Source organism: Trachypithecus francoisi, unplaced genomic scaffold, assembly GCF_009764315.1.
Source record: "Trachypithecus francoisi isolate TF-2019V2 unplaced genomic scaffold, Tfra_2.0 Lachesis_group2, whole genome shotgun sequence".
Lineage (NCBI taxonomy): Eukaryota > Metazoa > Chordata > Mammalia > Primates > Cercopithecidae > Trachypithecus > Trachypithecus francoisi.
The window spans coordinates 42,492,677-42,520,209 of NW_022681465.1; the positions used below are offsets into that span (position 1 = coordinate 42,492,677).

The following is a 27,533-nucleotide window of genomic DNA, read 5'->3' on the forward strand; positions in this document are numbered from 1 at the left end:
ACCTAGTAGATTGAGTAGATGCAATGTCTGCATTATATATTGACTTTGGTAGAGCTATCCATTGTCTCTTTCACGGTCTGATGATCAATAAGGAGGGAACTGGATGAATGATAAGAAATGGTAAGACAAAGAGAAAAGACTTGTTAAGAATAGTTTTTATCAAAGTATAGTGGTGAAGAAGAATAAAATACATAGTGAAGTGAAGAGGAATATTCTAAATTCATGTACTTATCCTATCCACTGTTCCTAAAACTCAAAAAAACAAATACCATCTTAAATGCACTGAATTAAGTGGACTCAAATTTGCATTTTGTTCTTTGTCTGCCTCTTTGGTAATTTGGAAAGCTTCTTCTGATTTCTTTGTCCTCGTGTTGCTTTTTAAAAACACTGTCAGCCAAGGCCCTATCCCTATTCTTTTGTTATTCTTATATATGTGGACTGCCATCTGCCTTGCTTTTCTAGATCATAGTCATTTTTGCCTTACTAATTAAATAGCTTTAACAAGCTAGGCATGGTGGCTCACGCCTGTAATCCTAGCACTTTTTGGAGGCTGAGGTGGGAGGACTGCTTGAGGCCAGCAGTTCAAGACCAGCCTGGCCAACATGCCAAAACCCTGACTCTACTAAAAAATATAAGAACTAGCCAGGCGTGGTGGTGCACGCCTGTAGTCCCAGCTACTCAGGAGGCTGAGGCACGAGAATCACTTGAACCCAGGAGGCAGAGATTGCAGTGAGCCGAGATCAGGCCACTGCTCCAGCCTGTGTGAGACTGAGACGCTATCTCAAAAATATAATAATAATTTTTTTAAACATAGTATTTCTTTAAGAATATAATATTTTTATATTGCTTTTCAAATTAGAGTAACTTTTTCTTACCAAAAGAAAACAATTCGTAGAAAAAGAAATTTAGTGACTGAGATTAGATTGTATAAAATTAATTAAGTGTAGCATCATGAACATTCTAATTTAGTCATTCCTTACTCCTTCACATCCAAACTTTATCTCTTTAAAGTCATTAAGAGTAACATTGAGATTATCTTGTCTTTTGGCAGTCAAATTCACCTTTCGGTGTGCAAGAGCTGTTATATGAATTTACCTATGAATTGACTCAAAAAACTAATGAATATCACTAGCTAAATTATGGCTTGACTTTTAAAAATGCATTCTTAAGCATTTCCAGGCTGAGAATGGTATCTCATGCCTGTAATCCCCATGCCAGGAGGATTGCTTGAGGCCAAGAATTCAAGACCAGCCTGGACAACATAGCAAAACCCCGTCTTTACAAAAATAAATAAATAAGCAAGCTGGGTCTGGTGGCACATGCCTGTAGTCCCAGCTACTCAGGAGGCTGAGGTGGGAGGATCACTTGCACCCAGGAGTTTGAGGCTGCAGTAAACTATGATCGCACTTCTGCACTCCAGCCTGGGCAACAGAGCAAGATCTGTCCCCCCACCAACCAAAAAAAAAAGAGAGAGAGAAATTTCAACAGTGGGCATCCATCAAGAAAACTCTGAATAGCTTTAAAGCTAGTTTAGGCACTATAAGAGGTTTTAGATATGTAAAACTGGAAGGCATGATTAGTACCCATTAGGAGCTTACGGTTTAAGGAAAATGCAAATTTTGACTTCTACAACTACTAAACAGCCAGAAGTGGGGAAATTAATACTGTAATCTAGAAGAAAGGGTACACAAGGAAGTTTCAGCCTAAAGGAGGATGATGTAAGAAGAAAGGTGAGGGAAGCAATTGGAAGGGTTAAGAAAAACCTCATAAAGGCAGAGAGGAATAATTAAGGAATATTCAGAAACCTGTCACTGTGAGAATTTTTGATGTACGCACCTCATCACCAAGAACTGGTAAGACTTAAATCCTACAACTCTTATTATTTTTGGCATTTTCTCAAAGTATAGATTGTGATCTGCAGTTTACAGATTCATTCTGGACTCCAAAGGAATAAAAATTTTAAATGTCCTTTTTATGGACCACAAATTATACCACATCTCTTATATTTACAAGTCATGAATAAAACTTGTTTTTATGATTTTGATCTATTGTTATGTGTTGAGAGTCCATGTACATAGTTAGCAGCATCTACCACACCAAAACTGGAGCTTTAAGGGAAGTTTTCCTGAACAGTGAGCTTTGGGCCAAACTTAAAGGAATCCGGAATATGCATTGTTAAGTAGGCAGGTAGGTATTCCAGGGGGCAGATGGAATGTGACTTGCACAAAACTATGGAAGTGGTAATAAGGGGATAAAAATTAATTTTATTGGTTTGGTTAGTACCTGTCATTTGTTAGAACATTACGACAATCACCTTTGGAATGGCCTGGTAACACAAATTGAATAATGAATCTCCTTTTCTCTGTTAAATGGACCAGGACAAGTAGTGTTCACTGCAAGTTCCTATATTAAAAAAAGAAAAAAAAAGAAAAGAAAAAAAAAAGGATATAGCACTATTTTGACCCTTTGATTAATTTATAAAAGTTGACCTAAGTACCAAGGGGTCTGGGTTAGAGAATATTAAATACATATTATTTTCTTCACAAGTTCCATGGTATAAAATGTGTACACAGTTTTTCATGAACAAGCCTTTATTAAAAAATCATCCTGACCGATTCATTTCTCATTTTCAAGGTGGGCAATACACCTTCCATATGTCATTCATGTGAAATAACTGTGTGTACTCTGAATAAGATGTAGATGAAAGGATCCATGAGTCTACGTTTATTAAAATGAAGGTTGAAGTCTTTTAAGATACCTACCCTGGTATCTTGTGTAATCTTCTATCAGGATTGTATCTCCATTTCAGTTTGTATGACACTACCTGTTTTGAATAGGATAAAGACTCATTGTTACTGTCAGGCCCATTTTCAAACTAAATATTCATCTAGTCCTTTGTGGCTGCCATTTTTATCAGGCATTCAGAAAAGCTTCCCTTTGCTGATCTGCCATTTTCCTGCAAATCACTGTTTCACTTGTATGATTTCTAGTGAGACAAGCTTAGACCTGGCTGCCTTTCTCTCAGTAACAGAGGAAAGAAACGTCTCTGGCGCCTATGCTGCAGAGAAAGTTGATTCATGTGTAAATTATCATTTGGCCTTTATTTGCTTGGCCTGTGGAGAGTACACATGCAGATAAAAAGCTCGGTAGGTCAGGGCTCAGTACGTGCGGGTTTCTCCAGTGGCCACAGTGACAGCGTTAGATTTGTTGTCACAGATTATCAGACACGCTATGATGTCTTATCATTATTTATTTGCAGTGGTCTGTGTTAAATAAACTCTAACACGGAAAATGCATCTATAGTAATAGAATGCCATGTACCTGACCCCTGTTTGTTTCATCAGCTCACATTCTAAATAATAAAAATCGGTTTGGGTTTTCTTGATGTTAGATCTGACATCTATATGTTTCTGCCATCAGTGTTTTCTGTCTTTGGTCTGTCTCCTCTTTCTTTTACATTATGCTTTAGTTTTATCAAACTTGACTGCTGTCCAAGTTTGTTGCAAACCCTGGGTACTCTCTTAGTGACAAATCCTATCAATTAAGGTAGATGTAAAATGCTGTTTGAGGTGTGTGTAGCAGCTTCTAGGCACTATGTGGGAATAGTTATATAAGCTACAAAATCTCTTATCTGTGACTCAGTTGGTTTTCTTATAAGTAAAATCATTTAACACAGACTCATTATTAACTTCACTATTAAAAGAAGTAAATTGTGATTTCATTTATTTTTTAGAACATCATGTCAATTCTCTAGGTGTAGTAACTAAATCTGAATTTATAAGGTAAATTATTGAATGTACATATGCAACAAATGCATTGAAGGCCAGGCGCAGCGGCTCATGCCTGTAATCCCAGCACTTTGGGAGGCCAAGACAGGCAGGTTACTTGAGCCCAGGAATTCAATACCAGCCTGGGCAACATGGCAAAACTCTGTCTCTACAAAAAATACAAAAATTAGCCAGGCATGTTAGTGCATGCCTGTAGTCCCAGCTACCTGGGAGGCTGAGACAGGAGGATCATTTGAGCCTGGGAGGCAGAAGTTGCCGTAAGCCGAGATTGTGCCATTGCACTCCAGCCTGGGTGACAGAGAGACACTTTCGCAAAAAGGAAAAAAAGAAATGCATTAATAAATCCCAAAATGATACGATGACTTCAGTCTGCTTTTACTGTTAAGGTCCTGTAATATCTGTCATAAGTGTAGAGCTAATATATTATACCTATTTGTGCAACTTTTATTTATTTGTATAATTCATATTATGTATATTTATTGTCACATAAGCCTTTTTTTTTTTTTTTAAGACAAAGTCTCCCTCTGTCGCTCAGGCTGGAGTGCAGTGGCATGATCTCGGCTCACTGCAAGCTCCGCCTCCCAGGTTCATGTCGTTCTCCTGCCTCAGCCTCCCAAGTAGCTGGGACTACAGGCGCCCGCCATCACGACCGGCTAATTTTCTGTGTTTTTAGTGAGACGGGGTTTCACCGTATTAGCCAGGATGAAGCCATATTATTTTTTAAAGTGTGTTATAGCCCAGGTGTGATGGCCTCTAACATGCTTAAAAAATATGTATGCCTATAATCTTAGCATTTTGGAGGGCCAAGGCAGGAGGATTGCTTGAGGCCAGGAGTTTGAGAACAGCCTGGTCAACGTAATGAGAACCTGTCTCTACAAAAAATTTAAAAAATTTAGCCAGGCATGGTGGCACACACCTGTAGTCCTAGCTACTTGGGAAGCTGAGGCAAGAGGATCCCTTGATCCTAGGAGTTTGAGGCTGCAGTGAGCTATGATCATACCACTGCCCCCCGCCTCCCCCACAGCCTGGGTGACAGAGCAAGACCCTACTGCCAAAAAAATATAAAAATAAAAATAAAGTATGTTAGAACCAATGAAGTATGTTTTATAAGGCCTACCTTACTATCAGAACACTATTGATACACGAACCCTTTGGAAAGCTTTCCTCTTATAATAAAATTAAATGAGTTAAATTATGCACTTAGTATTACAAAATACTACATTTATTTCTTTCTAAAAATAAAGAACTGTTGAAGAAATTATATTTAGAAACAAATTTCTTTCACTTGGCCAAAAAGGTATAATATTTCATTGTAACTTCTCATATTCCATTAGGGAAACAATGCACTATTTATTTAGAGTATACTTGTAATTGTAATTAACTAAATGGAAATTACATTTAGCTAATTATCACCAAGACCTGAACAACAGGATGATCTTCCTTCTTTTGCTGTCTGCTGTGCCTCTCACCACCGAAGCCCAGCTGAGATGTGAAAGGGGGCCAATCCCATTCCATCATCATACATACCCTTAGACAACTCTTTCCCTGTGCAGTCTATCCAATAGCCTTTTTTTATATTCCATGTGGAACAAGGGGGAGATGGGTGTATATTCAGCCTACCCATCTATCTCACCTGATCAGTTGAAATAGCTTCTTTCCTCATTTCCTCCTAATTTCCCTACTCCACTCCTCCTAGGCTGAAATAATTTACCAAGTTTAGCCCAAATGGAAAAGAAAAATACAGGAGGAAACTTTTAGCTTTCCTTCAGGGGAAGGGGAATGCTAAAGCTCGCCTACCTTACCTTTAGTCTCAAATAATACCTGTATAGAAAAGTTTATGTTTGTAACTTAAAGAGGAATCTTACAGAAAATATGTAAGAACTAGATTTCATGCTGAAATCTTAACATAAGCCAATTAGACTTTATAATGTTGCTGTAATGTGAAATGAATCTGGTATGGGGTATTGTGAGAGTACTCGTCATCTTGTGTAAGTTAGTTACAATTACAAGTAACTGTAAAAACAGTTTGGCACAGGTAAGCGAATTGTCTTATCACTTGATTGACTGCAGTTTATATAGTTTGGTTTCAACCAGGAGAGGGACTGGAAGAAAACAGAAGGGATTGGCTGACAGAATAAGAAGAGTTGGTGCTGTGATTTGAATATGTCTCCTCCAAAATTTAGGTGTTGCCAGTGTAACGGTATTGAGAGGTACGGATTTTGTGGGGTGATTGAGTCATGAGGGCGGGGTCCTAGTCAATGCAGTTAGGTTCTCTTTATAAAAGAGCTTGATGGAGGGAGTTAGTCCCTCTTGTCTGCTTTTTGCCACATGACGACACAAGAGTTCCTCCCCTCTGGAGGACACAGCCCTCATCAGACAACCAAACCTGCCAGCACCTTGATTTTGGACTTCCCAGCTTTCAGAATTGTGAGAAATAATTTCTGTTCTTTTCAAATTACTCAGTCTCAGGTATTTTGTCGTAGCAACACAAACTGGTCTAAGACCAATGGAGTAAAACTCAAAAGATGGAGTTACAAAAGAGCAGCCTTGCTTAACACCATCTACCATCTACCCAGTGATCATCACTACAGAGTTGGAGAGAAGGAGGGACAGTAATTGTAATGGGGGTTGTCCTGTCAGCGCTCCTGGCACACATGAAAAGTTGTGAGAAAAACATATAAATCTGTTTGTACATTGGTTAACTGATGTCTTACTAAAGACAGTTAGGTGTGTAGGTGTGTATAAATATATTTTATGTATATGTGTATGGTATATAGCATACAAACATAACATTTAAGTTTACGTATCAACAGTTGTGGTAATTTTCCTAAGAATATATCTTAACGCATCTGTGTTGAGATAGGCATGCTATAATTATGACAATTAAAGACATTTAAAAGTAGCAAGCAGATTTGTTTTTATATGTAATAATTTATTTACCCTGGTAGCTGAACTCAACACAGTATCTCTTTTTTAGTTTACTTTTATCCAGTACAGGATAACCTGTTTTCATGGAACCCTTTTGTCTACAAGGAACAGAGACCTACCCAGCTAACCCAACCCCTAATACTTAGAATGAATTTATAGTTTGTTTCCTAAAGAGGAATCTTACAGAAAATATGTAAGAACTAGATTTCATGCTGAAATCTAAACATAAGCCAATTAGACTTCATAATGTTGCTCTAATGTGAAATGAATCTGGTATGGGGTATTGTGAGAGTACTCGTCATCTTGTGATTAGAAAGTCATCGACAATTAATACTGCTCTACAAAACAACTACTCTTGCCATTTAGCTCTCATGAGACACATGGTATTTCTCTAGAGTGGTCTCTGTTTATCTCTTTGATTCCTTGTTTTAGTTACCTGCTGACCAGCTTCTTCCCCTTACTTACTCTTTCTGCCCACTCAGTACTTTAGCAAATGCATGGCCTTCAGGTCCCTCTAGTCTGACTTGACTTCCTGACTTTTCAGCCACAGTCATCCACCGGTCTCTTGGTATCATACATTTAAATTTTTAAGAAAATTATTTTTTCTCATCCTTTTCCTCTAGAGTAAGCTTGTCCAACCTGCAGCTCAGGATGGCTTTGAACGTGGTCCAACACAAATTCATGAACTTTTTAAAAACATTATGAGACTTTTTGTGATTTTTTTTTTTTTTTAGCTCATCAGCTATCATTAATGTTAGTGTATTTTATATGTGGCCCAAGACAATTTTTCTTCTTCCAGTGTAGTGCAGGGAAGCCAAAAGATCGGACACCCCTGATAGGTGATGACCCTCTGAATAGGCTGTACTTAGTTTTGTGTCCCTTCCTGGTTTCAGCAGCTGTGGATAGGAGGTGTAGGGTAATGTGAAACAAAAGATGGCCCCTTACTGCTGTCCCTAAAACAGGTCTATAAGCAATGTGGCTTCACTAGAAGGAGTGATTGGTGAGCAGGTACTATGATTCATACTTCTCATATATAATCTGCCCTAAACAAATTACTGTCCCTGGTTTGGGGCACTAAACCATTAACATGACCCATTGCTTAAATGTTACTTCCTCAAGGAAGTCCCAGACTACACTCTGTATATGCTCCTAGCATATGCTCCCATAATACCCTATATTTCCACCAGCATAAAGCTCATCATGTCATCTTACTACTTATGCAATGCCTTTCTTTTCTCACAAACTCCTGAGGCCTGTGAAAACAGGGGCCATGTCTTTCCCATTCACCGTTCTGTCACCTGTACCTGGTCTAGTGCTTGGCTCATCATCAGTGTCCAAACATGTGTTAAGTTATTTAGTTATTAAGTGCCTTAACCCTGGAGTAATCAACTGTTTTAAATTATGGGCTTAATAATCTTCCAAAACCCAGCTCTCCCTCTAGAACCTTTCCACTTCTGACAGTGACATTATCAGTACTTCCCAGACAGGGCAAACTCTGACTAATCTCTTTCCAACATCAAGGCAGTCATCATGTTTTATTGGTTTGTTCTTTCTCTCTTACCTGTGATTTCTTCTTCATTCCCAGTACCACCATCTTAGTCTAGTCTCTTCCTCTTCACCTGATTGGTATCCCTGTCTGTAATGCCTCACTTGCTATTAAATCCTGTACATCTTCCTAAAACGCAGCTTTTCGTACCTCTTTCTCTATATAAAATACTTCATTTGCTCCCCTTCACCTAAAGAATGAAATCCAAACTTCTGTGTCCATCACACTCTTGTTCCTGCTAAATCTCTAATTAGGGTTTCTACTACTATCCTGCACAAACTTTCATTCTATCCAAAGAAGTCTAACTCTGTTCTCCAGATAATTGTAAGCATTTCTACTCCTTCTTTGTTCAATTGCCTTCTTGCCCCTTATTTATCTCTGGTCTTCTTTAAAAACCTACCATAAGTTCTACTTTCTTCATAATGACATCCCCACTACCCAGTCCTCAGTAATCACTTCTTCTTCTAAAGTTAGAGGACTTATTACCTATATGTGCAGTATGATGATGAAGAGTCTAAGCTACAGTCAAACTGCCTAGGTTCAAGTCCTGCCTCCACAAGTTACCATCTAGGTAACTAAGCAAGTTATTATACTTAACTCTGGTAAACTTTAGCTATATCATCTCTAAATGACAGCAATAATAGCACTTACATATTGTGAGAATTCAATGTAATAATGCATCTAAAGCATAGTGAGTATTCAATAAATGTTTTCTATGAAATTATTTGTACACTATTAACTTGTTAAATTCCTGTTATATGCTAGATAGAAACTGTATAAAGAAGTTAAGATTAAAAAAAAAAAAACCTCTATTCTATCTCCCATTTAGATTGTAAGACCCTTACAATTCATTAATTCTGTCCATACATATTATTGAATAACTGCTACCTTCAAAACACTGTGCCAGGTACAAGGAATTACAAGGTGACAAAGTGGAACTTGAGGTGTGTTGTGAAAGAAGAGTGGGGTAGTTTAGTACTGTGGAAGCATGACTCTAAGTTAACAAATGAGTGGATAGACATGTTTATAATGTATTTAGAGAAAAAAGCCTCTTTTGTATAGAATGAGCATCCTTGACCTTTAAGACCATTATAACTGAAGCCCTTGTTATTGTGCCTTACACATGGTGAGAACTCAATAAATGTTTATTGGCCTCAGTGAGCATGGTGGTGATGATGAAGACTTTAGAGCACCACAATTTCCAGCCTCTCTTTAGAGCTGTTAACTTTATTTGGCTTCTTTGCTGCTTCTTTTTCCACTGAATGAATGCCAGAAAGTCGTTTTCAAATTTTTTTCTGTCTGATCAAGACTTAGATAATGTCTGCTTCTTTTGGTAGCTAAACATCTCCCGAACTCAGTTTCAGGCTGCAGTGAGAAGACACTGTATTATGGTATTGCCAATGGAAACCACTTCACATTTGGGCAACATCATGATGTCTAAGTGGCTCAGATTCAAGTTTAAGGATAGATTCTGGTTCCTGCACATTTGCTGTCAAAAACCACTTTATAAGAGCCAAACTGTGGACTCCTTCCAAGTGTTAGGCACTATTAGAAGTACCATTAAAGTACTGCAGAGTTTCAAAAGATTATGAAATTCTGATTTTTTTTTAATATAACATGTTTTACAATACTTCCATGAAATTTCACTCAGTCCCTTGTTTCTGTCATGGGGCTAAAGGTAGTTAAAAATCTCATTTTTATATAGCATCACGGGTTTTCTAGAGAACTCCAACTTGGAACTTCGTAAAAATTGTGTACTGTTTTATACAACAGTGAATATATAGAACAATTCTGGTTTTCAAATGAAACTTTGAAATAAAACTTCAAGAAGACGTATAATTGTTTTTTATGCTGTATATCTTAGTTATCCCCATCCCCTACCCCGACCTCCCAACCATACCCTATCCCTCCTTGCTTCCTTTAGTCACCCTGCAGGAAACAAGACATGTAAGACATCATAGTTAAAATAAAGATTTTTATAGGACCAGAAACTGTTTAAAAATAAAGATAATTGGCCATCAGCCTATGATATGACAATTACATTAATTTAGCATAAAATTTATCTTTGAGCTTCCTTACACTCAAGGCAAAAAAGGAAATAAATGGCTGACAATATCTTTCTCACTTGAAAAGCAAAAACATATAAGCTCATCTGAAAAGATACTTTTCTTACAATAAATACCAAAGAAGTCATCACATATTATTTCCTTATAAACAATTATTTGTGAAATGATTTATTTAGTTTCTAGTTTCCCTATTAGAATATAAACTTTTTGAAGGCAGTGACCACATTGTTTTTGCTAACTACCATAATCTTCAGCTCATAGAAAGAATGATGATTGAAATGAAAATGAAATGAAATGAAATCACACAGATACTTGTCAAAGACACATAGACTAACAATGGCCATATCTTCTGCCCATTTTTTATATCAATGATCGGTAAAAAACTGTAACGTAACATTAAATCATGACTCATATGGGAGGCCACATTGATTTTTATTATAATTTACCATAACTTTACTGTGACCAAAGATGGAAAAACCTGGAAAATTGACCATTTAAATGTACCTTAAACTTATCTCTTAAATATTACTGTCTTAACCACATTTTTGGCAGGAGCTGAGTGTTCAAGAATTCAAGGGTGAGTCCTCTAATGAGAGTCTTAAGTTGACCATGTCTTGTGTTTTGACTCAGAGAGATCTCAGACAAACTGTTGGTATTATTCTGCTAGAAACATTAAATAACATTTATTTAATGTTTATTAAATAATAATATTGGTAAATAATAGCCATTCATTTACCAAAAAAGTATCAAAATAGGAAGCATTATTTTAAAGATAACAATGCATATTCTATAGCAAATTTGGTTACTATTGTTTTTAGCTGAAAGGTTTCTATATTAGTTTACTGTGCCGAGGGTACTGTGTAGTAGAAATACAGTCTGGGGATTGAATCAAAGTTTGAAATGCAATGTCATTTTCATTGTAGGCAGAATTTATCTAACAATGACTTCTCATATATCACATTTCATTTTAATGCCACTTATCATAAAGTGCAATTTGGAATAGGGCAGGTGAGTCTTGGATTCTTCCAAGGGAAATTAGTACTGTAATCTCCTCAAGGATGACACTTATGTTTTGTTTTACTTTATATGCCCATTGCCTAACAGTGTCTGTCATATACAAGGCGCTCAGGAAATGTTTGGACTAAAATTAACCAAGTTCATATAAGGTTATGGCATAACCTGTATTCTTCAGGACAGCGTTGTACTTAGACCTCAAGTTACTGATTTTTTTTAACATTTCTATATTGGGGTGTAATTATCATAACCATTTTTCTAATATATTTGCTGTTGATTGCTGACAAAGTATAGGACATGTCATGAAAGATCAAATATGATAGGTCTAGAAGAAAGACAGGAAGGTTTAAGGGAACTTACTATCCACCTTGCTTACTAGCATTAGGCCAGTAGCCTAATCCATCTATCTTACCAACAGTAACTGCATCCCAGTTTTCCCACTTTCTGTGCAGATTTTCTGAGAATAATTGCAGATGCCTAACAAAATCAAAAGGAAGCAGTTTGCTACTGCAAACTAGTTGGGAGTTTGGTACTATTATCTGTGGCCTGAGAGAGGCCATCGTCTTTATGGTATTGATATTCCATCCATCTTATCTCAGATCTACAGATACTGGAGAGTGTTAACTTACTCCCATATACAATTTTCAGTCTTCTCTCTGACATATGGAAGTCGCACTTTTTACAGAGGCTCATCTTCCATATCCGCAGTTCACACTTACTGAGGCATGACGCATGCTAGGCAACTAACCCCTGGTGAGGAGTGAGGACAGCATGGAGAAATGAAAAAGACATGGGTGGTTCCTGACCTTAACAAGCTCCAGCTAACAAATGAATAGCCCTGGTAACTCCTAATTGAAAAACAAGGGTCCTCCAAAATTAAGTTAAAAAAAAAAAAAACTTATAAATGATTGTCCAAGGGCCTAAGCTACATCCTGAACAAATTTTAAAACTCTGCCATATAGCGCTGTGGGTAGTGTTAGTCTATCTTTGTTTGGGGAAACAAAAGAAAGATGTGTGGAGTGTTGCTTTTTTGTTTCTTTTAAAAATCTATTTAAATGTGAAGATATGTTAAAAATCAAGATAATGAACAGTGTCTTATTTCTTCCTTTTACCATACTTTTCCAAAGTAAGTGTGAATAGTACATGAATCCTTAAAATTATTTCCATGGAATAGAGATAACTCTTTTTAGTGAGAATACTATTAATACAGAAGCCAGGGCATTGAATTCAGTTTTTAACCAAATACACAGTTAAAATTATGTTTCCTCTATTTCCAAAAGCTTTTAACAACCATATTTTTTATTATCATTTCACTCAAATGATTGGGTTACTGAGAATAGCAGACTTATAGCAGGTTAGAAGCAAAATGTGCACTATCTTGTCATTTTTAATGTTTGGAACTTAGCACCTACATTGTCTAAAAAGCATTTAAATAATTTTGAAATTTTGAAATTTTTTCATAACAGTGTATTCTTTTCTCTGGAAAATATAACATTTGAAGTTAACTACTTATCTCAGAAAACGTCTGTAATTCATTTTTAATTCAGTTTAATATTTGTGGAGCTCCCACTAGATCAAGACTTTACCAGTCAGTCAGTCAACAAGTGTTAATTGCATGCCTCTCTGTGTGAGGCACCCTTCTAGGCACTGGGAGGAGACACAGTGCAGACATAGCAAAGTTCCTGCCCTAAAGGAGTTTACATTTTAGTCAGAGGAGAGGGACAATAAACATGAGCCAAAATACAAGCTAGTGAATAAATGCCCAAACAAATAAATGATTTAGTATATTAGTAAGTGTTACAACAAACATTTAACAGGACAATGGGATGAAGAGTGACTGAGACAGGAAGTGAGGAAGTAGGAAAAGTGGCTCTCCTTTAGCTAAGGGTGTTGTATGTGGCCCTTCCATTTTTTTCATACTTTGAGGCTGTCTAGTCCCTAGTCCTGTGGCTGCTACTGCACTTCATTTAACTACTTAAAAATAATATACTGTCTTTCTACTGCAGAGTAATATAACATCACTGACTTAAGTTGTTTTCTCCAGGAAAACTGACAAAAACACACTAATCCAACCAAATGTCTTGCCCTTTCCCTTGCATATTACTAACTGATCTTCAAAGGTGAAATTTCTCTAAGCCATGGAAGGGGAATGAGATGCTGGGAACCGGGGGAAAAACTAACAAGCCCCCACTATAGGCCCTAAAGAGAGGAAATTTGAATGTGACACGAGGATTAAGCACTCAAATACTTAGTGACAGACTTACTGACCATAGTGAGAAAGTGAGGAAAATGGATACTAAGGGCAGCGTAAAGTTTTCCATTACTGGCATATTATAACTGTGAAGGTGTCCTATACATTGGTTCAAGCCAGCTTCTAGTTTATATATTTACATGGCCATGTATATGCAAATGATAATATTAACTAAAGAAACAAGCTCTTAGAGATAATATAGAGAATAAAGAACACAAAAATCCCATATATCTGAAACTGACAATATTTCCATTTGGATGGTGCTTCAGAATGTATAAAATCCTTTCACAAGTATTATCTCATAGAGTTCTCAAGAACAATGGTATGAAATGGTACTATTATTATCTCAATTTTATACATGAAGAAACAGAGGCTCTGCAAGGTGATTTGTGCAGAATGATAAAGCTAGAAAGTGTTAGAACTAGATGTCTCACCCAAAGATTATGTTTACAAGTCCAGTGTGTTTTCCACCACACTGCAGCTACAAAAGATATTTTCAAGAGGAACCAGGAACTAGACACAAAAAAGAAGTAGTCAGAGTGGTGATAGGATTGTGAATCTGAAGCTATGACTAACATGTCGGTGAGAAAGTAATCGGCAGTATCTTTTGGCAACAGAAGGCTGCAGGCATAAGACGGGAAAAATGGTTCTCAGAATGCAGTCAGAAAACTAATCAATGATTTTTTAAAAGAAAGTTTCTACACAGCAAAGTGATGATAAGTTTTGCAGGTAACAAGGAGGGATTTGATAAGGAAGAATGGAGGGGTCTTATGCCAAGAGTGTCTTCAAATAATTTTATGAAAAACAGACATTAGCAATTAAATAGGTAGTCAAGATAAATAAGAAGTTTGGGAAAACATAGTATGCTAAAAGGAATGGGGGAAATATCATAAAAATATCATGATATCTAAGAGGAAAAAGATATTTTTTATGTGATGTTCCCACAACTAGGCATTCTCAAATAGAAAGAACATTTCTGTGATCTGTTGAGAAAGAAAACATGGACACAAATAAGGGAAGACATGTCAGGCTGAGGAAAGAAAGGTTATAGAAAAAATATGCTCCTACAGCATTCTCCCTTACAGTATAGCATAGTGTTAATGACTGTAAAATAAAGATAGGAAGGACCACCAGCTTCACCTTAGAGGGGGTTCTTCAAATTTCAGCTATTACAGAGCCCTTGCCTTATGGTCACCATAAGCTCTTTTCTGGTGGCCACTGGAAAACTAGATACCATTAAGTATTTCAAGAAGTTAATTACTGTAAAAAATGACTCAGACTCATCAGTTTTCTTTTTTTTTTTTTTCTGTTTTCTGATTTTCTGAGTAGCACTAGATTATAAGCTCTTCAAGGACAGACTATGTCTCATTCATTTTTGTATCTTCACACCTAGCACAGTGTCCAGCATACAAAAGTCAATAAATGTTTATTGAACTGAACTAAATTATTTTAAAATGCAAAATCAAGAGCCCGTATCTGAGTCAGTCATTCATTCAAGTGACTCAACATACTCACCCTAGAGCCAAAAACATGGGTGTGAGTCCAGTCACTGGCACTTGCCAATTCTATGGCCTTTGGCAGTTCATTTAACCTCTTTGGTCAGTTTCTGTGTCTATAATTTAGAGGTGATATTTTCTGCATCACCAGCCTCACTGGTTTGTTATAAGGATAGACTCTGATAATATATGTGAGGATAACCAGAAACTATCAAGTGCTATACAAATAACTATATTTTTCTGTGAAACCAGTAGTGCCAAGATGCTCCAGTAATAGACAGATTCCTTGGTCAAATGCTAGGTTCAATAAAGGTAAGCAGGCTTCTTATGAGCAGGCCTTCTCAGGATCTTTCACTTGGAAATCAATATTGCAAAAGAAGAATTAATGTCTTTTTATATGTGACCAGAAGAAAACATCTAGTTCATATAAGTTGTACCAAAATATTCAAATAACAATCCTCACTCTCATTTTTCAAACAGGATCATGTCAGGCACTATACTTGCACTTTACATACATCAACGTTAACTCTCATTACAAATCCTATAATTTAAGTATTATTTTTGTTGGCCCCATTTTTACTATTAAAAAAGAGAGAGAGATCAAATAACTTGCACAGGGTTAAAGCCGAAAGAAAACATGTTACATTTAAGGAAACTAGCCCTGAGAAATGGGACATAAGCTACATATGCTCTTTCTCATGTTTGTTATCTCCTTTTCTTCCACCTGCTACAACTCTAGTTCATGTCTATCTACATTACCTCTAGACTACAGTTTTCCAAAGTGTGTTTTGTAAAATAAAAGTCCTCAAAACTGTCCCAGGAGAAACTCATTGGTCAAATAGTTTGGGAGATGGTACACATTAAATTCCTTCTGTGCATCATAGTATACCTCAGCACATTGTAGCCTTTAAATCAGAACTTTAAATCAGCAACTGCTGACATCCTGCAAAGCCAGAGTTCCATGGAATAAACTTTAGGAAATGGTGACTATTGAATAAGTCAACCAGTTATACACCATCTGACTACCAACAGATCTAGAGTACCATCTTCACCATGAACTATCTGTAAAATTGTTGGAAATACACAGTTGATTTGGTAATTTTGCTAAATGTGGTCAACCAATTTCTTAAAGATTCTCCAATATAATTTTTCCCCACTCTGACAGCAACTGATAAAATAAAAGATGACAGAAATCCAGATCACTTTTTAATCTGAGAAATAGTACCCTGATAGAGGATTGAGTTTATTTTACTTAATCAAAATTATTGTTCTGATTATTAAAAATGAGTTTAAATCAGTGATTTTCAACCAATGTAAGCATTTCAACTTCAAAGGGAGGCCAATGTTGGAAAGATCTACTTCTTCCAATTTCCCTTTGAAAAACTAGGAGAAAATTGCAGATTAATTTATTTAGTCCTACCACACCAGGATCCTCCAATTAAGAGTTACTTAAAACTTCTTTGGGCCGGGCGCGGTGGCTCAAGCCTGTAATCCCAGCACTTTGGGAGGCCGAGACGGGCGGATCACGAGGTCAGGAGATCGAGACCATCCTGGCTAACACGGTGAAACCCCGTGTCTACTAAAAAAAAAAAAAAAACTACAAAAAAACTAGCCGGGCGAGGTGGCAGCGCCTGTAGTCCCAGCTACCCAGGAAGCTGAGGCAGGAGAATGGCATGAACCTGGGAGGCGGAGCTTGCAGTGAGCTGAGATCCGGCCACAGCACTCCAGCCTAGGTGACAGAGCGAGACTCCGTCTCAAAAAAAAAAAAAAAAAAACTTCTTTGAATTAGGACAGTTTAGTACCAAACTGTATTTGAACTTCAAGTACCTTTTGCATCAACTCAAATAAAAAATACTGTATTTTATCTTTTTATTCTTGGAAAACATTAGGTCTGTTTCCCATTTTTGTTACTTCATTTTCATATATCTTGTTAAAATGTCATAGAGTTTGAATTATTACATACTCATTAGTTCTGCTGCCTTGGGATGTAATGACTCATATTAGTAGTCTATGTAATAAAAAAGGTTGACGATTTTTCACTGGACTGTCCTTTTGGGACTATAATTCTCAACGTTCTCAGGAAATTTTGCCAATCATTAGTGATAAAGTAATCTTACACTGTCTTTATCATTGCCAAGTTCACAAGTACCACAACTATCTATGTTACCTATGAATGTTGAACATAACACCATATTCATCTGGCAAATACTTTACTTGAAGAGTCACCAAGGATACATGATGAGAATGTCACCATTTTATAAGCAAATAGGGTGATTTTGTAATTTTGCTAGCATTTATTTTAGATTGGTCTTTGCAAATTAATACATGAGTCCGTCTTCTTAAAGCAAAATTACCAAGCACCATCCAGTTATTGCAGACATATTAATTTGCAAAATTTTTAAATAATTGATGACTAGAGGGGGGAAAAAAGACTGATATAGACTGATTAGCTCAGTTTCTAGTACTTCTAGGAGGGTTTAATCTCTGGCAAGGCCAATGATTTTGCATAAAGATAAAAAACTGTGTCCTAGGGCAATGAGTTTTATTCATTGATATAAATTAAATATTCTATTGATATATAAAGTATGGTACTTTCATTATGATATCTGTATATGAAGTCTAGTCCCTAATAATTTCTTTTTTTTTTTTTTTTTTTGAGACAAAGTCCCACTCAGTCACCCAGGCTGGAGTGCAGTGGTGCAATCTCGGCTCACTGCAACTTCCGCCTCCTGGGCTCAAGCCATTCTCTTGCCTCAGCCTCCTGAGTAGCTGGGATTACAGGCACCCACCACCACGCACAGCTAATTTTTGTATTTTTAGTAGAGACGGGTTTTCACCATGTTGGCTAGGCTGGCCTTGAACTCCTGACCTCAAGCGATCCGCCCACCTCAGCCTCCCAAAGTGCTGGGACTACAGGCACTGCACCCAGCTGCCCTTTTAATTTTTCTTCTGATTTGTTTTTTAGACATAAATTTTATATATAGTAAAATGAAATCTTCAGTATACAAATGGTTGAGTTTTTAAAATTGTATACATGTATTGTAACTACCACCCTAATAAAGATCTAGAACATTTCCATCACCCCCAAACTTTTCTTACTTCCTTTCAATCCATTCTCTTTCTACACCCCACCTCACCCTGCAACCTCTGTTCTAATTTCTATCTCCTTAGATGTTTTTTGCCTGCTCTTAAATTTCTTATGAATGACATATATAGCATATACTCATTTCCAGGCTGTTACATGTATTAATAGTTGGTTCTTTTTAATTACTAAGTAGTGTCCATTTTGGAAATATATCACGATTTGCTTGTGCATGTTCCTGTTCATGGACATTTGTGCCATTTACAGTTTTTGGCTTTTATAAGTAAAGCTTCTGTGAACATTTTCATATGCGCCCGGCCTTGTTTTTGTTTTTTCTGAGACATGATCTTGCTGTGTCACCAAGGCTAGAGTGCAGTGGCACAGTCATAGCTAACTACAGCCTTGATCTCCTGGGCTCAAGGAATCCACCTGCCTCAGCCTCCCAAGCAGCTGGGATTATAGGCATGCACCACCATGCCTGGATAGTTTTTTTTTATTTATTTTTAGTAGAGAAAGGCCTTGCTGTGTTACCCAAGCTGGACTTGAACTCCTGAGCCCAAGGGATCCTCTCACTTGGCCTCCCAAAGTGTTGGATTCCAAGCATTCGCCACCATGCCCAGCCTAGTTATGGATTTTCTTTGCATTTATCCTGTTTAGTATTTGCTGGGCTTCTTTGATTCTTAAGTTAATGTTTTTCACCAAATTTGGGATTCAGGAGTATAATTTCTTCAGATTTTTTTTTCTCCCCTATTCTCTGTTTACTCTGGGACCCCAATTACATATAAATTAGTTGACTTTATACAGATTCACAGGTAACTTATGTTTATCTTTTTTCCCAATCTCTTTTTCCTCTCTTCTTTAGTGTAGATGATTCCCATTGATCAGTTTTCAAGTTCACTGAGGTTTTCTTCAGTCTTTTCCAGTCTGTTATTAAGTCCATCCAGTGATTTTTTCTTTCAGATATCATACTTTGTAGTTCAGCAATCACCATTTGGTGTTCTAAAGTTGCAATTTGTCTGTTAAAGTATTCTGTTTTTAGCCCATTATAACCACTTCCTCAACTCCTTGAACATGTATATAATAGTTTATTTGAAGTCTTTGTTTGTTAATTCCAACATTTGGGTTATCTTCAAGTCTGTTTCTGTAGTTTTCTTCTTTTTTTTTTTCCCCTCCTTCATATGTTCCAAGTTGTTAGTTCTGAACAGTGGGATTATTGATGATTCCAATTTTTTTTAACTTATATGTTTTCTACTTTTTTCTATAACAAACATAGGTAGAACAGTAAAGCCCTTTCTTTTTTCTTTGCATACTCAGCAAGTTCTTATATGTTGGACATTGTGAATTATGAGTTGTTGAGTCTATGGATTCTGTCATATTCTTCTGAAGAGTGTTGGTTTTTGTTCTAGTGGGCATCTAGTGACTGATTACCTTGCCTATGTTGAGGCTTGGTTTTACAACTTGCTATGATGAGTTTTGCCCTTAATTTTAGGGTAAACCTTGGGACGTGTGACATTATCTTTATTCCTAAGGAATGGCCTTTATGGGTTGCAGGGGAAAGCCCGAGGTATTCATCAAGCCTCTTTAATTTGGCAAGATACCAAGTCTAAACCATCTGTCCTGCAGTAGGCAGCAGCCTAAATCTCTGCTCATGTTCTTCAGACTTCTAGCTGTAAGCCTTTTGTCAGCTCCTTTGAGTCTTCCCATGCAAACAGAGTTTGAAATTTAACCAAAAAAATTAAGAAGAATTTATACACAGATTTGGAATTGTTCCCATTCATAGTTGGTGCCTTTTTGTTAGGAATTTACCTTCCTGGTTTCCAGCTGTTCTGGCACCCCCAGACTGTATCCTCTGACACCTTAAGCCAATAAAATTGCAGCCTTCTGCTTGGGTTCTGGCTAGCCTGCACATGCAAGAAGGCAGGTTCTCTCAGCTGAAGGGCCACTCAGTGCAGAGCCCTTCTTTGAAGGGTTTAATTTCTTCCAGTCTCTGCCTGCTTTTGGTTGCTTCTCCAATCCTATCAAATAGATGTATTTTATATTTTGTCCAGAGTTTATCATTGTGACCAATGTGAGGGTTAACCAACTGCCAGGATAAGAACCCTCTGTATAGTATAATTTTAAAAATGCATTTGTTTTGAAATAGGGTTAGCTTTTCCATTAATAAAATAATGTATTTTTAAACAAAAATAATAATAAAATGAATGTTTACGTGTCAAAAAAAAAAGTCTGAAAAGATATGTTCCAAGTTGTTATTTCTGAACAGTAGGATTATTGGTGATTTCAATTTTTTTAACTTACATGTTTTCTACTTTTTTCTATAACAAACATAGGTAGACCAGTAAAAGTCCTTTCTTTGTTCTCCTGGGTAAATAATTTGCTTACAATGACTCTTTATAATAAGATATGCTTGTGGTTCTTTGCTGCATTTTATATTTCAATTTCCATAGATTACCAATCTAAAATCCTAGTAGTCTGCTGGTATGGTAAACAGTATTCTTTCTGACTTTAGGAATAAAGAAATTGGGACACATTAAAGTTAAATAGCTTGTCTAGAACTTCAAGCATATTGATAGAGTAGCCAGAAATAGATCTTAAATTTTAAGTCCCTCAGTTCAGCTGTGTACACTATTTCTAAGCCCTCAGCATCCGTGTATGCAGTTAATTCTACATTTTCTAATGACTGTAGAAGAAAATTATCATAGTTAAATATAAGCCTCAAATATTTTGGAAACTTCACTTCAGTCACTGATTTCAATCTCCTCTCCATCAACTCTTTTACTAGAACTCCTAACAAGTGGAAAATTTAACTGATTTTAATTTTACTACATTTAACCCTCCAAGAGCTAATAGCAAAATAAAAGGAAGGCAGGCATTCAGATAGCAGGGAATTTTCTTCTTTCCTGGGTTGTAAGTTTCTTTATAAAATAAAGGATGAGTATTCGATGTAATCATTCAGTGGTAGATATGTAAACTTAGCCAAGCATATTTTAATCATATTCTTATGTTTTTACTAACATAATGTACTTAAAATGTCATAAAACTTAGTGATAGAATTAGTGTTGTCACTCTGAAGTTCAGATTGAAATAAAATAAATCTTATAAAAGATGTCAAATAAAACTATCTTTTAAAAGCCTGTAAAATTAAATTAAAATAAGAAATAATAATAATTATTATTATTATTTTTTTTTTTTTTTTTTTGAGACAGGTTCCCACTCTGTCACCTAGGCTGGAGTTTGGTCACTTGATCACAGCTCACTGCAGCCGCAGCTCCTCCTGGATTCAAGCAGTCCCCCTACCTCAGCCTCCTAAGTAGCTGAGACTACAGGTGTGCACCACCACCCCTGGTTAATTTTTGTATATTTTGTAGAGATGTGGTTTCACCATGTTGCCCAGGCTGGTCTTGAACTTCTGAGCTCACATGATCCACCTGCCTCAGCCACCCAAAGTGCTGGGATTACAGGTGTAAGCCACCATCCCTGGCATCTATTAAATCGTAATCGTTTTCAAAATGTGATCCTATGCTTGGCACAGTGGTTCATCCCTGTAATCCCAGCACTTTGGGAGACCGAGGGAAGAGTTTGGGAGACTTGAGGTCAGGAGTTTGAGACCAGCCTGGCCAACATGGCAAAAACCCATCTCTACTAAAAATACAAAAATTAGCCAGGCATGGTGGTGGGTGCCTGTAGTCCCAGCTACTAGGGAGGCTAAGGCAGGAGAATTGCTTGAACCCGGGAGATGGAGGGCTGAGATCGTGCCACTGAACTCTAGCCTGGGTGACAGAGGGAGACTTTGTCTCAAAAAAAAAAAAAAAACTGTGGGCTTGGTGCAGTGGCTTATGCCTGTAACCCCAGCACTTTGGGAGGCTGAGGCCAATGGATTCCAAGGTCAGGAGTTTGAGACCAGCCTGGTCAACATGGTGAAACCCCATCTCTACTAAAAAATACAAAAATTGGCCAGGTGCGGTGGCTCACACCTGTAATCCCAGCACTTTGGAAGGGCGAGGCGGGTGGATCACAAGGTCAGGAGTTCAAGACCAGCCTGGCCAAGATGGTGAAACCCCGTCTCTATTAAAAATACAAAAAAAATTAGCCAGGCGTAGTGGCAAGCGCCTGTAATCCCAGCTACTCCAGAGGCTGAGGCAGAGAATTGCTTAAACCTGGAGGGGTGGAGGTTGCAGTGAGCCGAGATCACACCACTGCACTCCAGCCTGGGCAACAGAGAGAGACTCTGTCTCAAAAAAAAAAAAAAAATACAAAAATTAGCCAGGTATGGTGGCACACACCTGTAATCTCAGCTACTCTGGAGGCTGAGGCAGGAGAACTGCTTGAACCCGAAAGGCAGAGGTTGCAATGAGCTCAGATTGCACCATTGCACTCCAGCTCTGGGTGAGAGAGTAAGACTTGTCTCCGGGGGAAAGAAAAAATGTGATCCTGGACTGGATCCTGTGCCAGAGACTAAAAAGGGCTATAAGGAGAACTAACTAGCAAGATGAACATGTTAATACAAATGGTAGACTAAAAAATACAGTATCAATGGAAAAATCTTCTGAATTTGATAACTATACTGTGGTTACATGAGAGAATTTTCTTGCTGTTGGGAAGTACATACTACTGAAGGGCATGATATTTGCAACTTACTGTCAAGTAGTTCAGAATAATAGTATGTGTGTATATACACATATGTGTGTCACAAAGTGAAAAAGTGAGTGATAAACAAATGTGACAAATGTTTTTTTGTTGAATCTAGGTAATGGATGTTCAAGCGGTAACTATTATTCTTGCAACTTCTTTGTAAGTTTGAAATTATTTTAAAAATAAAATTTATTTTTAAACTTAATACTTCTGGGTTTTTCTTAGAATATTACATATTCAAATTTGTTTTTCGGTATCTGTTTGAAACATTAGAATCACATCACTATACACGATGTATCACTAAATTTTATGATTTTTTTTTTTAAGAGAACCTTTGGAACTTGAGAGTCTAACCAGAAGAAAATCTTCATGTTTGAATGTATTTGCAGAAATTAGATAATTAAATCATTGTGCTAAACCTAGGTAAGGAGAAATATGGAAAAAAAATATTGGCTGAAAAGAGCAATTTTATTAGTAAGAATGACATAGTTACAAATTAATTTTAATTCCAACGTTGTTTTAAATGAGAATTGCTTATAAAAATATCCACTTAAATTGTGTGTGTTTGCCACCATATGTAACAGTGTAATTAAGCATCTGTCTACATTTCTAGGGGTTTTAAATTTGTAGAATCTTGCTCTGGGGCCTAAAACTTCAATAGTTAAAGGTTTCACCAGAGACCTCATAAAAAAAATATTATTTTTTTCTTTTTGGCATGAGAGATTATTAAATAATACAAGAGTGACTATGGCTATATAAGTTAAGGAATATGAAGGTTCTTATTTTCCACCCTTGTGAAAATCTAAAATAGTTTTCATCTGAAATTTTTAATTTGCCTTGTGAGATTATTTCAGTCTCTTTTAGAGATAATTTTTTTAAACTAAAGAACTACTGATACTACATAATGATATATCTTATTTGTCTTACTAAATAATTTCATTAAGTTTCAAGTATAGAATACTCTTTTTAAATGTGTAATTATGTAATATTATGACAGTCCATGTAGCTGCTCTGAACTGTGTGGTATAGGAAAAAAAACTATAGCCCATAGTTAGGAATACTAAAACTGACTTTTAAATAAATTCTTTTTCCTAGAACTGCGTTCTTTACTTATAAATTCAAATTGCTAGAGACTCACCTTTCTGAATAAGTTACATATTTCTTCTGATCATGAATCTTGAACTGTTATATTTGGGTCAAATGCAGTTCTGAAATAAAGTGTGAATTATTTTTTGTTGTGGAATATATATAGTGTTTTGTCTTGCATGTATAAAATACAAGTTTAAAATTCAAGTGAAAGTTGTTCCCAAAAATTTTTAAACATTCTCTAACAATCATTTTAGATACTACACTTTAGTGAGTGTCTTGGGGTTGCATCATCCTATACATATTTTTTTCACATTAGATTTTTAACGTTTTCTCTACTTCATCTTTTTCTGTTTTTGTTTTTGTTTTTGTTTTTGTTTTTTGAGACGGAGTCTCGCTCTGTTGCCAGTCTGGAGTGCAGTGGCGCAATCTTGACTCATTGCAACCTCCGCCTCCTGGGTTCAAGCTATTCTCCTGCCTCAGCTTCCTGAGTAGCTGGGACTACAAGCGCACGCTACCATGCCCAGCTAATTTTTTTATATTTTTAGTAGAGACAGGGTTTCACTATGTTGGCCAGGATGGTCTTGATCCCTTGACCTCATGATCCACCTGCCTCGGCCTCCTGAAGTGCTGGGATTACAGGTGTGAGCCACCACGCCCGGCCTATTTCATCTTTAAAGATGAAAAATAAGATTTTTAGAGTTTAGCATATTTCAACCGAGACCCACATGCTTCCCTTCATCCTTCGATTGTTTCTTCATGTCAAAAAAGATATGAGTTAATATAAAAGTGAAAATGTTGCCTTCTGTGTTAGTCTACAAGAAGCTATGTTGGAGAAAATGATTCTCTTTAAAAATACTGAGCTGGAATGATTACAGAGAAACCTCATGTTTAGGAAATGACCTATTGATTGGCTATCTAAAGTTAGAAGCATTGACATTGAGGCTCTTTTCTCCAATAGGTTTGTGTTTGTAGCTTATCTAAGATTGCTATCTTTAGTCAGCCCAGAGCAAATACTCATCATGTCACACTCAAAACATATTCAAAGTGCTGTTTTAGCAAAAAAGATAATTATATGAATGTAAAGAAAGAAAGAATGCAGATTTCTTAACTTTCTCTGTTGCCTTAACTGCTTCATATCATATCACGGTGGCACAGGTCATCGTTTTATTTGTTGACATGGCTAGTATGCTAAAATCTGTGTTATGTGCCCATCTTTAAAAAAAATACAACCAGGAATACTGGATCATACAACAAGTTTTCTCTGTCTCTAAAAAATTAAATTAATGAAGGAATAAAGGGAGGAAAGGAAACCCCTGCAGAAATTTAATAGAAACATGCATTTAATGCTTTATATTGTGTTTTTCTGGTATACTGGTGACCCCTCAGTAAAAAAAAATGTTTTCCATTTGAGTTTGTTCTTTTGTTGGACCATCCATATGTTCAAATATTATTCCCCATTGATCAACAGTGGATAATTGTGAACTCTCTGGGACCCTTTAGGAGTTCAGTCTACAGTTGGGGTGTGTGTGTGTTTGTGTGTGTGTGTGTGTAAAATATTAATATATGACATATAGAGAATATTTATCCTTATTAAAACTTTTGATTGCACCAAAATGGCTTCTAAATTCCACACTGGTATACCAATGTGGTATATTATTTTCCCACTTTCTGTGCTAACACAAGAGTAAATGAAATAGATCTCATTACTTTCAGAAAGAAGTAAGCAGTCACACTGTCTTACGCTGAAACCACCAATTGGCTTATATTTTAATAGCCCTGTGCTGTAGATAAGAGCCTGGGATCTGGACTCAGCTACTTCAACTAGGATTTATTGGGAGCCTCTTATGTGTCGGCACTGTCACAGGAAAGAGGAATTAAGGGTCAACAAAACAAACTTCCTGCCTTCATGGCACTTATATTCTTACTTACTAAGCACTATGGCCTTTACTGTATGACCTCTACAGACCTCAGTTTCTTCATCAGCAAAATGGGGGTAATATACCTGTTTTGAAAGATTATTTTTCAGGGTACATGAATTAGTGTATGAAGGGGCACAGTGCCATACCAGGAATATAGTAAATACTTTTAACTTTCCCTTTTGTTTATTAATGATGATAATAATTATTAGAAATACATATTAAAACTTAAAAACTAGTTGCTTAAAATTGAATTTTAAAAAGTCTTAGGCTGGGCGTCGTGGCTGTTGCCTGTAATCCCAGCACTTTGGGAGGCTCAGGCAGGTGGATCACCTGAGGTCGGGAGTTTGAGACCAGCCTGACCAATGTGGGGAAACCCCGTCTCTACTAAAAATACAAAATTATCCAGGTTTAGTGGTGCATGCCTGTAATCCCAGCTACTCAGGAGGCTGAGGCAGGAGAATCACTTGAACCCTAGGAGGTGGAGGTTGCAGTGAGCCGAGATCGCACCATTGCACTCCAGCCTGGGCAACAATAGCAAAAAATCCGTCTCAAAAATAAATAAATAAACAAAAAGTCTTCATATTCTGTGGGCTATTCACATATAATATTATATGGCTAGAGTAATACCAAGGCTGATAGTTTTACATACGTGCCATCAAATTTGGGACTTCTGTAATCTATTCATTCATATGTAGATGTGAACTGAAAACCGTTTTTGAGGAAATCTTGACCCTTCCTTCCCCCAGGGACTTCCTACCCTCTTTTGGTAGGTTGAGGGGCCATCTCTTCGGACACATATCCTGGTTTGGCATCACAGTTTCAAGAGGGGATATTAAAGCATATTGATGTATCCAGAAATAGCAGAATAATCTGTCATCCAGGTTCTTGCTAGAAAATATAACTTCAAACTTTCTGTTACACAATCCTTTGTGGACAAAAATTAAAATAATATTGATATGATTGTCTAAAGGATATTGTCTGTGCATTCCTTTAGATAATGCTTGATTTTACCCCTTGAGCAAGCCAGGCTAGCACAGACTATCAAGTCATCTAAAACACATTATCTTAATGTTCCTCTGAGTTACTTATCCTGAGTTGCTTTTTAGTGTTGTGTCAAAAGTCTCCACTGAGAACACAACCATAAAAATACAACTATTCTCTATAGGTGGTTAACTTTTACCACCTAGATGTGCTAAATCATAATCAATTGTGTATCCCTCTTTGTAATTGTCAATAGGGGCTGGACACAGTGGCTCATGCCTGTAATTCCAATACTTTGAGAGGCCAAGGCAGGAGGATTGCTGGAGGCCAGGAGTTCAAGACCAGCTGGGCAACATAGCAAGGCCTTGTCTCTACAAAAAAAAAATTTTGTAATTAGCTGGGGGCTGGGCACAGTGGCTCATGTCTATAATCCCAGCACTTTGGGGTCCCAAGGCGGGTAGATCACTTGAGGCCAAGAGTTCAAGATCAGCCTGGCCAAAATGGCAAAAACCTGTCTCTATGAAAAATTCAAAAACTTAGCCAGGCGTGGTGGTGCACACCTGTAATCCCAGCTACTTGGGAGGCTGAGGTAAGAGGATCACTTGAACCTGGGAGACAGAGGTTGCAGTAAGCTGAGATCATGCACTGCACTCCAGCCTGAGTGACAGATCAAGACTCTGTCTCCAAAAAAAATAAAAAATTTGCCAGGAGTGGTGGTGAGCTCCTGCAGTCCCAGCTACT

At 37.0% G+C, this 27,533-nt stretch overlaps 1 protein-coding gene across 13 annotated transcripts in view; it reads left to right on the forward strand.

The window, feature by feature from the left end:
• The window catches only part of FAM172A (family with sequence similarity 172 member A), a 523,432-nt gene that overhangs the window by 469,177 nt on the left and 26,722 nt on the right, over positions 1–27,533 (forward strand). Inside the window, exon 11 of one of the 13 annotated variants that reach the window (XM_033179128.1) lies at positions 15,570–16,638. The exons of the other annotated variants lie outside the window; for them this stretch is intronic. Coding sequence (XP_033035019.1) covers positions 15,570–15,697 — 128 coding nt within the window. The 3' untranslated portion in view covers positions 15,698–16,638. Of the gene's footprint in view, positions 1–15,569; positions 16,639–27,533 lie in introns of those variants that run through there. 13 annotated transcript variants of the gene reach the window in all.